General features: G+C 31.8%; 2 protein-coding genes across 2 annotated transcripts; both read left to right on the forward strand.

The window, feature by feature from the left end:
• The first annotated feature begins 1,328 nt into the window (after positions 1 to 1,328).
• Positions 1,329 to 3,407, forward strand: LOC131800577 (uncharacterized). Its single transcript, XM_059129041.1, has 5 exons — positions 1,329 to 1,848; positions 2,536 to 2,676; positions 2,737 to 2,924; positions 2,979 to 3,100; positions 3,161 to 3,407. The coding sequence occupies exons 1-5, from the start codon at positions 1,746 to 1,748 to the stop codon at positions 3,405 to 3,407; spliced, it is 801 nt and encodes a 266-aa protein (XP_058985024.1). The 5' UTR covers positions 1,329 to 1,745.
• Positions 3,408 to 3,631: 224 nt separating this feature from the next.
• On the forward strand, positions 3,632 to 7,454 carry LOC131805637 (uncharacterized). The gene is made up of 4 exons (XM_059129047.1): positions 3,632 to 3,840; positions 3,904 to 4,054; positions 4,113 to 4,216; positions 4,501 to 7,454. The coding sequence occupies exon 4, from the start codon at positions 4,960 to 4,962 to the stop codon at positions 7,378 to 7,380; it is 2,421 nt and encodes an 806-aa protein (XP_058985030.1). The 5' UTR covers positions 3,632 to 3,840; positions 3,904 to 4,054; positions 4,113 to 4,216; positions 4,501 to 4,959; the 3' UTR covers positions 7,381 to 7,454.
• Positions 7,455 to 9,792: the final 2,338 nt, after the last annotated feature.

Consider the following 9,792-nt stretch of genomic DNA (forward strand, 5'->3'; position numbering starts at 1 on the left):
TTTCCTATGTGGGAAATCAATATTTCGAGGTGTTACATAATTTTTGGCCCAATCAAACTTATAATACCCCCAACACAAAGTGTTGTAGGGTATAATTAACATGAACGGACTAACATTTTTCGGTCAATTTTTAATGAGGAAAAATAGCGTTTTAAAATGACCATCTTTGAATATTGTCATCTCAGGTTTTTATACCCTACACCACATAGTGGTAAGGGTATTATGTCTTTGTGCATCTGTTTGTAACAGGTAGAAAGAAGCGATATAGACCCATAGTTACTCTTGAGGATCTTCATAGAACTACAAACTGAGTAGATTTTTGCATGTCAGTACGTCATATATTTTTGTGAACAAAAATATATGACGGACCCTCACATGCCTGATAAGCACTCCATAACAATGATCTTTGGTACAAAATATCATATATAGCCCAAAAATGCCTCTCCCAAATTTTATCAAGATGGGTTCTTATTTGGATATATCTCACATTTATATCGTTATTCCGATTGCAGGTTAATGGTACACCAAATGGCTTATATCAGCCCAAATTGACTGAATTTTGTCATTTCCGGCGGAATTCAGCCCAGAGGCAAGTACTTCCAATTTTTGGTGAAAGTCAATAATAAACTTTTTCCGTTACGGGAGATCTAATAAATAGTGGTGTAGTTTTCATAGTGGTGTAGGGTTTTATAGAGTCGGCCTCGCTCGACTTTTGACCTTTTCTTACTTGTTATACCCTATAAAAGCATGCGTTGGGGGTATTATAAGTTTGATAAATAAGATGTTACGTATGGAATTCTATATCACCGAGCTTAGTCGATCCGTCTACTTGTCCACCCATGTTAATTTGTAATCACGCAACAGGTAGCAATAATGGCCTTGGCTTCACGAAGTTGGGGTTATGGTCTGATTAAAAGCCTATTATTTTGAAGATGATCGCAAAATATTTGGGGAATGTTGTATTTAGGGAAAAGTTTTAATGGAACAATAACTGAAAAATGCCATGACCATGCAGTTGAACTAAATGTCAAAATTAAAAATCATCGCGGAATTTTCAAAGAGAAGAGTGTAAAATATTTTGATTTTGATTTTGCAGTCGCTCCTCCGGTCACAATTGACGGCCAATCGACAGGGAATTTTGCTTGAGGTGAGAGTTTCTGACAAGCATTTTTATGCCATCATTAAAATTCGTTGTAGGGTATCCCATGGTCCTCACGGCACGATTGTAGCCTTTGCTTACTTGTTTTGATTTTAATCTTTTTTTTCTTATCGCCAGCAGAGCGTACACGCAGAGAAAAAATATTTGTCGCTTTTGTTGGAACAATCATGTATGTTTTTGTTCCAGAAATTCATTTGTTTTCTACAAACATTGCAATTGCAAATCCAAAAACACAATCTTTGCTCCAAACATAAAAAACAAAAACAACTTTCCTAATTCCGAAGTATTGTAAAAATCGTTAACAATACCGATAGTTAGACTCGTCATAATTTAGAATGTTTACAAAAAATATTGTCATTAATAACAGGTTTTTTGGTGTTTGAAATTGCTTTTTTTTCAGGAGATACACATTTTTTATTTTCTTATCTCCCTCCCGTTAACTCGCTCAGTATTTACTCTATTTGAAGTTGCATTCTTTGTCGTGCTCTCTTTTTTTGTGTTCAACAGCCGGTGAAGTTTTTTGTGTCTTCTCCGAAATCAGTTTTTGTTCGGGATTTGAAGAAGGTGGTTCAAAACAAAAATAGACATGAGTGACTTCAAGCTTTTAAAAACAACATTCCAAAACAAAAATGAATTTGTTGCAGTGTTATTTGATGGAATTAATGATTATAAATTGTTTGCAAATGAAGGTAATATACAAATGTGAAAAGTTTAAACAAAAAAGTATTTCAAATCATAAAAGTTTGACATCATTAAATAAAGTGAATTCTTTAAATATTTTACAACTGTTGGTGTATTGTATGTGAAAAATTTAACAACAAAGACAGCATAGTAGGCATTGTGCATTTTTTGTTTTGTTTTGCTCGCGTGTTTTTTTTTTTTGTGAAGCGTGGTGGTTGGTTGTTGAAATAAAGAACAAAACAAACAAACAACGTTACTCTCTCTTCCCTTTTCTTGTAGTGTCATCAAATTTGTTAGAAACAGAAAACCACCAGCTTTCTGCGTCGAAAACCCTGCGTGTAAATTAGATTTTAAATTCAACCCAATATGTTTTGCAATACCGGCAAAGTTTAAATCAAAGAAACCACTGCTTTAGAATCTGTGTGTGAGTTTGAATAGCTGAAACAAAAAAAGTTGATTGAAGCAGACGTTACAAAAGAGAAAATGAAAAGAAAGCTTCAAGAGAAATAGATTTGGTTTGTTTTTATTGTGGCCAAATAATTGTAGATCTGTTTTACTTAACATCAGCTGAAGTAAAAATAACATCAAGTGGATAATTACAATTAAAATAAATAAGCTGATGGCCTTGCGAATGCTGAATTTCAAATTGATGTTAAAATTAATTTTAAATAAAATATTATTGTTTACATTTGTAGTTAAGAAAACTTATAATATACCACCGGCAGCTGAAGTGGAAATTTATAATAAGAATTTTCTAATAATTCCAAGAATATTCACCGCTTTGGTTCAACAATACATATCTTCAACCGATTTTGTTTTGGACATAAAATTAAGTGGTAAGTATTTCAGTAATTAATGATTATTGATCAATATTTCTCACACATTTTCATTTTTAGATGATAATTCAGCATCAAATTCGACCGCAGACATCGAATCGCAATTATCCGGGTCAAATAGGTCACAAAAACCCGTTTTTCAAAATACATCGTCCGAAATTTACCAAACGCTTAATGATGACGATTTATGCTTAAGTCATAATAGTTCAGTTGACAGACATGTTTATTCTAGTATTCCTACAACAGAGGTATATTGAAAAACTTAGGAATCTTGAAAACCTTTTGATTTTCTTTTGGTATAGGAAATTAAAAAATTGGCTGAAATACGACATTTAATGAAATATAATACCCTGGAAAACAAAGACAGAACAAATATTGCAAAAATTATTATATCACATATCTTGAGAGAAAACCCAAATAGACGGTAAAATAACATTAATTTACTATTGAGTTACCTTCACTGATTTTTGTTTCTATTTCACAGTATTTACAAAGAGGATTTTTTAAAACTTTCACAATCTATTATAGAAGTGTTCCCATCAGAAGTAATTGAAACTTACTACGTACCTTTCACTAAAGGACACTTGGCAAAAGGAAAATTATTTGACTCCTATAATAATAAAAGAACCAAATTAAGCACACAAGGACTTATAAATAGGCGTACAAATTTAAAAAAAAAATGTAATTATACCCAGTTTTACATATACAGGTTCTTCAATACTTATTTTTGAACCAAGAAAATGAACAGTAAACGTTATTATTCTTGTTTACGTAGGTAAATTTTAAATTTATTTTAAACGTTGCAAGTAGATCAACTACGTTTTTATTAAAATTATCTGAATTTTGTTATAAATTTATCCAAATATTGTTCGTTTTCTTTATTCGAAAACAATTACTTGACAAACTGTATATTTCAATATAATCTAATATATATGTTTTTTCTATACAGTGAATCAGGATCCCGTTCCTCTAATTCAAGAAACGGATGTAACGCCTGAAGAATTAGAGCTTCTTCGAACCGTAGGCTTAGATTGGAGTAAGAGAAAAGACCTTTGGATAAAATCCCATTTGTATAGACAACAGGAGCTTCAAAATAATAATTTATCTACGGTTGACTACATAAAGAAGTACAACATTTATCTGAACGAAAACTTTTATGACTTGGTATGTGTGTTTTAATTTATGTTAAATTAATTTCAATTGACTTTGTTTTCATTTCCAAAATAGCTACATATTGATTTCAAAATTCTGTATCCATCATCAAAAGAGTTTTACGAATGGAAATTTTACTACGAAAAAGTAATTCAAAAAGCCGAACAACTTAAGGACAACACGGTAGTAAATATCTTAGCGTACATCAACAGAGCACAGGACGAAGGTATGTATTGTGATAACTGTGTTAAATATAAAAAGCAAATCAAAATTGTAATTTCTAGATAGCAAAGTTTTGCTTTCTTTGATGCTTATTCCTTACATATTGCCACACTACAGGAAAAGGACTAAATTAGAATCCTTGGAGTCATTCATTTATTACTGCAAGGTCAGTATCCACAGTTAAATACATATAAAATGTTAACTAATGTACTTAAGGTATATTATTTTTTTTTTTTTTTTAATTTATTAAGTTTTGCGTGGAGCCTTAGTCCCTACCCCACTAGAGTAATTTCATGAAAGAAATTTTATTGAAATATGTGTTCTTAGATCGTGTTCTATACTAGAATAATTCTTGAAACTGTAGTAGTGGAAAACTTGGCCTAGTGTGGACCGGCACTAAGGCTCAAGTATAAAAGTATTATGTGTTAAACAGTTTATTTTTTAACATAGAATATTCTTGTTGCTGATGACGAAACACGGAATCGAATAAAACGGATTAAAACGGAAACACAACCCAAAATTTACTTTGTCGGCGATACTACAAAGCCAATATCAATTGCATATGTGGACATCTGTGGAACTAGAATGAAATTTGAAAATCCTTTGAAGGCAATTGACGCGTGCTTTTATTCTTATATGGCTATGAATGTTAGATATCCCGTTGCATGTTTACACGTATGGACATTCATACAAAAGATTATTTACGACATCAACACTCCATATGATATTACAATTCCTGCTGTAAGTACGTTAATTAATGAACTCCGTAAAACGTAGAATAATTTTCGGAAATACAAAAACGTTTTGTTATTGACATGAATTAGATTTTTACGTTATTACATTGTATTATTTATTTGTATATTACAATTACTACTTTCGCCAAAAATTATTAACTTTTTTAACTACAAAATGAATAGGATTAGATGTTTTTGTTCCACTGAATTATTTAACAGCGTTGAAGCTCTCATTCGACATATAAGAATGCACCATGAAAATATATCGTCAATAAGTTGTTGTTTTTATAACTGTAATCGCAGATATGACCGATTGGATTCATATCAATGGCATTTGCAAACACATTGTAGAAGTACCATTGTAAATGACTCTTCAGATAGTATGGTACAAATTACGTCGGAACAAGCAATACCTTGTATATCGACTGCTGAAAACTATACCCAATCAAATACAATTTCGGAAAGTGAAAATATTGATATTCACATAGACTCAGCCTCAAATATTAAAATTGATTTACTGAAACAAATAGTAAAAGCATATTGCAATGAATCTGTACCTCGAAACAAAAGTTTAAGTATTATTAAAAGTGTGGCGAATGGCTTCCTTAAATATTTAAACATTTTAAGAAATAAATTAATTGATACCTTTGTGGATCCTGGCATAATTAGGTTTCTCGACGAATTAGTTGATAATAGCATCATAAAATCGGAATATAAACTTTTAAGTGAATTAAGGAAAACCGATTTCTTTGTCGAGGCAAATTTTCTCTCAATACATCGCGAAATTCAAGAAGTTTTAACGTCAGGGGGACAAATTGCACTGAAAAGTATTGATTATTCAATTGCGATGCTACCTTTGTACACTTTTTTCTCCTTACTTTTCAATAAAACAAAATTTTTGGCTGAGGTTGTTTCGTACATAAGTGACTTAAAATTACGCGATCAGAATGTTATATATAATTTTATTCAAAGTACATTATGGCATGAATTAAATCAGAATGATGACCTGAGTATATTATGTATACCCATGTTTGTATATTTTGATGAGTTTGAACCAGATAACGCACTTGGGTCCCATGCCGGTTTTCAAAAACTTGGCGGTGTTTATGTTAAATTTCCTTGTATTCCCGAATATCTCCAATCCAAACTTTCCCACATTTTCGTTGGAATGCTTCTATTTTCGGAAGATAGAAAGAAATTTGGTAATGAACTCGTTTTTGAATCATTCATTAATGAACTTAATTCCTTACAGGAATTGGGAATAGATATACACGATGAAATCTCATTTGACGGTAATCGTATAAAAAAGGTAAAGATAATTCCTTCTCTTATTTTGGGGGACAATCTTGGCTTAAATACAATTCTAGGATTTTCAGAAACTTTCTCTAGCAATTTTTATTGTCGTTTGTGTAAGCAGCACCGCGAAATAAATAAAATTGATGTTTATGAAAACATTTCTATGTTAAGAAATCCTCAAAATTACAATTCCGATGTAGAAGTTAATGATTTTAAGATTACCGGAATAAAGGAAAATTCAATTTGGAATAATTTAAAACAATTTCATGTCACAAGAAATTATAGCGTTGACGTTATGCATGACTTATTAGAGGGCGTTTGTCACTATGATCTTAAATTCATATTAAATCGATTCATAAAGCACTATGAATTTTTTACGTTAGACCAGCTTAACTATAGATTGCTAACCTTCAATTATGGTCCAATTTATTGTAGTAATAAACCACCCATTTTAAGTCTTGATTTTCACAAGAAGCTTAAGCTTCAATTATCTTCTTCTGAGATGTTGGTTTTCGTAAAGTGTCTAGGGTTAATGATAGGAGACTTAGTGGTCGATTGCGAAGAATGGACATTGTATTTGCTATTGAGACAGATTGTTTTTATATCCTGTGAGTCGGACTCATTTCAAACTGGCGTTCCTGAGCATTTTCGTCAGCTAGTGTGTGACCACAATGCTCTATACATGAAAATTTCAGAATCCACGTTGCAACCAAAATTTCATAACTTAATACATTATTCCAACATTATGAACAAGATTGGACCTTTGAAACATATTTCTTCAATGAGGTTTGAGTCTGTTCACAAGAAGTTAAAAAAGATATGTAACAGCTCGAATAATAAAATTAACCTTCTAAAAACAATATACACTAAGTATCAAATTATTTTATTTGATTTCTTAATCAATTATTCAGATATTTTGGAAGATAAAATAAAAATCGGCAACGTTTCGGAATTGCCTGGCGAAACCTTCTCTAAATACGACATTATTTCAGAGATACCATTGCGTACTATATCATATCTCCAATTCAAACAAACCCTCTTTAAGCCGGGCATGGTTGTGCACATTGGAGAATATGATGATAACATACCGTTGTTTGGGTTAATTGTTCACATTTGTAGCATAAACGATATATTTTTATTGTGTATTCAAAGGCTTTTAACGCATGGGTTCGATGCTCACTACCATGCTTTCAGAATAGAATATGAAAATGAATTCCTTTCGGTTAATGTATTGTCATTAGAATCAAGTTACACGGCATATATTTGCACATCCAAAGAAGACTCTTATTTTTTAAACTAATTATAATTTGTTCAGTATTATTTGTAATTTTTAAGAATATAAGAATATGAAATAAATTCTTTTTCGAAATGACATATTATATTTTATTAAAATAATGCACGTTAAAAAGGTATGGTATAAAATCTTTTATAATTTTATTTTCTATCATTCCAACCTATGGGTGTTATAAATTCTAACAATATTCATTTTCCATTATGCCAAAAGTGCAAAAATAAATATTGTTACTTCCGACCAAAACTATTGTAAGTTTTTATAATAGCCATTCTCAATTTTGACCAAAACTATGGCTAATGGCAAAAATAAATATTGTGACTTTTGACAAAAACTATTATAAATTTTACAATATTCATTTTTCATTTTGATCTAAACTATTGTGATTTGCAAAAATAAGTATTGTTACTTGCGACCAAAACTATTATAGACCAGTGCGACAATAACAATAGTTGGACTGACAATACTACATAATGAATCCAACAATACCTTTACAATACATATTTTACTCTTCGAATATTGTTGGAACAAACATATTTTCTTCTCTGCGTGTATGTATCTGACTCTGCCTTCTGTATTTGACTCTAAACGTAAATTTTCATGTATATGTGATTTTAACGGAAAATTACAAAAAAGGCTATAATACCTCAGGAGCCACTAAATCTCACACCATCTAACAATATCATCATTGAGTATCTTCCCGTTTATCAATTTCCATTGATGTGTTTCTCACCTGTTGTTATAAACAATGTTAACACCCCGTACTAAAAACTGTTTAAAGAATTGCCGTATTAAAAAATGTGGAACACCTTATATTCTCGATGTGTAAAAACATTAATCTTATCAATATATACCAGACTACATGCCGACAAGTACATCCTTAGCCCCATGTCGATGTTCTGTTAATTGATCTAACAGAATGTTTTAAATGAGCCTTTAGCCACAATATACCATCATATATCATTAGGATCAAATGGAATGGGATAAATGTAAATTACTCATGTCCTTCCTTACACACATACACACGTGCACACACTTCAAAGTGTACAAATACGCACAAATTTTCACACATATTAAGACACGCAACAGCAGCAAATACGAAAAACACTTAATTTCCCTCATTACTTTTCACTTTCAACAAAAAAAAAAAAGAGAAACTGACATGCACGCACGACTTTATGTTAACAAGTCCCTTAAATGATGAGCTGGGTCGATTCGGTTGGTGTTTAGATAACATTTCTGGCGCATATAATTACGGCTTGTAATTTCAGTAGAGACCCAAAATTTTAAAAATTCCGAAATGAAATAAGTTCAGTTGGAGGCTTTTCTGTTGAAGACCTAAAAACCCCTTTCTATTAAAACCTTGAAATTATTCCACTAACCACCAGAATTATATTTCTTGAAGGTGAGAAGTTGAAGATGAGAACTTCGTTTATTATTACCAAACTTAGACCGAGTTGGGAGATGGGCAATATCAGTCCAGTCTTCTTTTACCTCACCCACAAAAGGTCACAATTTTCAAAACAAAAGAACAAAAAAACAATAATGTACAAAAAAGGGGAAGAATAATCCGAATCCTAAAATTTGCATAATTGCAAAGTCAGGTGCGAAAATGGACAATACCGGTCCTCTCCATCAAGTACCTCCCTTCCAAAGGGTCCATGCTTTGAATAATCAAAACGATCATAAAATCCGAAATAAGCATCCAGTTCTCTTAATATTTCACACATTATGTCTACTAACACAAGATCTGTTGTGAAGATGGAATATATCGGTCCACTCCATCTGGTACCTCCCCTGCACAAGGGTCAAAATTTTGAATATAAAACTCATAAAACGCGAAACTAACACCGAAACAAGTCAGCCCTTCCTTACAACTTGCCATATCTAAATATTTCTTTCAACCAGAAACCTGATTAGAATATGGATTTTTTGATTTCGCATAAAATTGTATATAACTGTTCGATTTTCTTGTAATTTTGACCAAACCAATATTTTATTAGAAGGAGTGTGAAAATGGAATACTTCTGTCGACTTTTATTATATTGTTTTGGTGAGAATTTCCCAGAAAAAGAGTTATTCGTGATGGAATTCAAACGTGATAGTATGATTTTTTCATATTTGGATGGAAAACCACAAGTGGCTATGGTTGGAGCACTCCAACATTTAAATGTGAATAAATCTTTTGTATCTCGTAACATCGCACGTTACCGTTATACTGCTAGTGTAGCCCGACTTTAAGGAAGTGGGGGGAAGAAAACAGCAACTTCAGCAGAAATGGTTTGAAAAGTAAAGAAGCGATTTGATCAAAACCCCCGTTGCAGGGGGAAATGGCAAGTGAGCTGAATATATCTCAATATTCCACTCGGCAAACATGAAAAAATGAGCTCGGGGTAAAGCCATTGAAATTCCAAAAAGTGC

Source organism: Musca domestica, unplaced genomic scaffold (assembly GCF_030504385.1).
Source record: "Musca domestica strain aabys unplaced genomic scaffold, Musca_domestica.polishedcontigs.V.1.1 59, whole genome shotgun sequence".
Lineage (NCBI taxonomy): Eukaryota > Metazoa > Arthropoda > Insecta > Diptera > Muscidae > Musca > Musca domestica.

What these genes read in the sequence shown, in the direction of transcription:
- LOC131800577 (XM_059129041.1), top strand. Translation starts at nt 1,746, where the DNA reads ATGAGTGACTTCAAGCTTTTAAAAACAACATTCCAAAACAAAAATGAA. An exon ending in TTTGGACATAAAATTAAGTG is followed by an intron (nt 2,677 to 2,736) that starts GTAAGTATTTCA and finishes TTTCATTTTTAG; the next exon opens with ATGATAATTCAGCATCAAAT. An exon ending in AGAGAAAACCCAAATAGACG is followed by an intron (nt 3,101 to 3,160) that starts GTAAAATAACAT and finishes TCTATTTCACAG; the next exon opens with TATTTACAAAGAGGATTTTT.
- LOC131805637 (XM_059129047.1), top strand. Translation starts at nt 4,960, where the DNA reads ATGAATAGGATTAGATGTTTTTGTTCCACTGAATTATTTAACAGCGTT.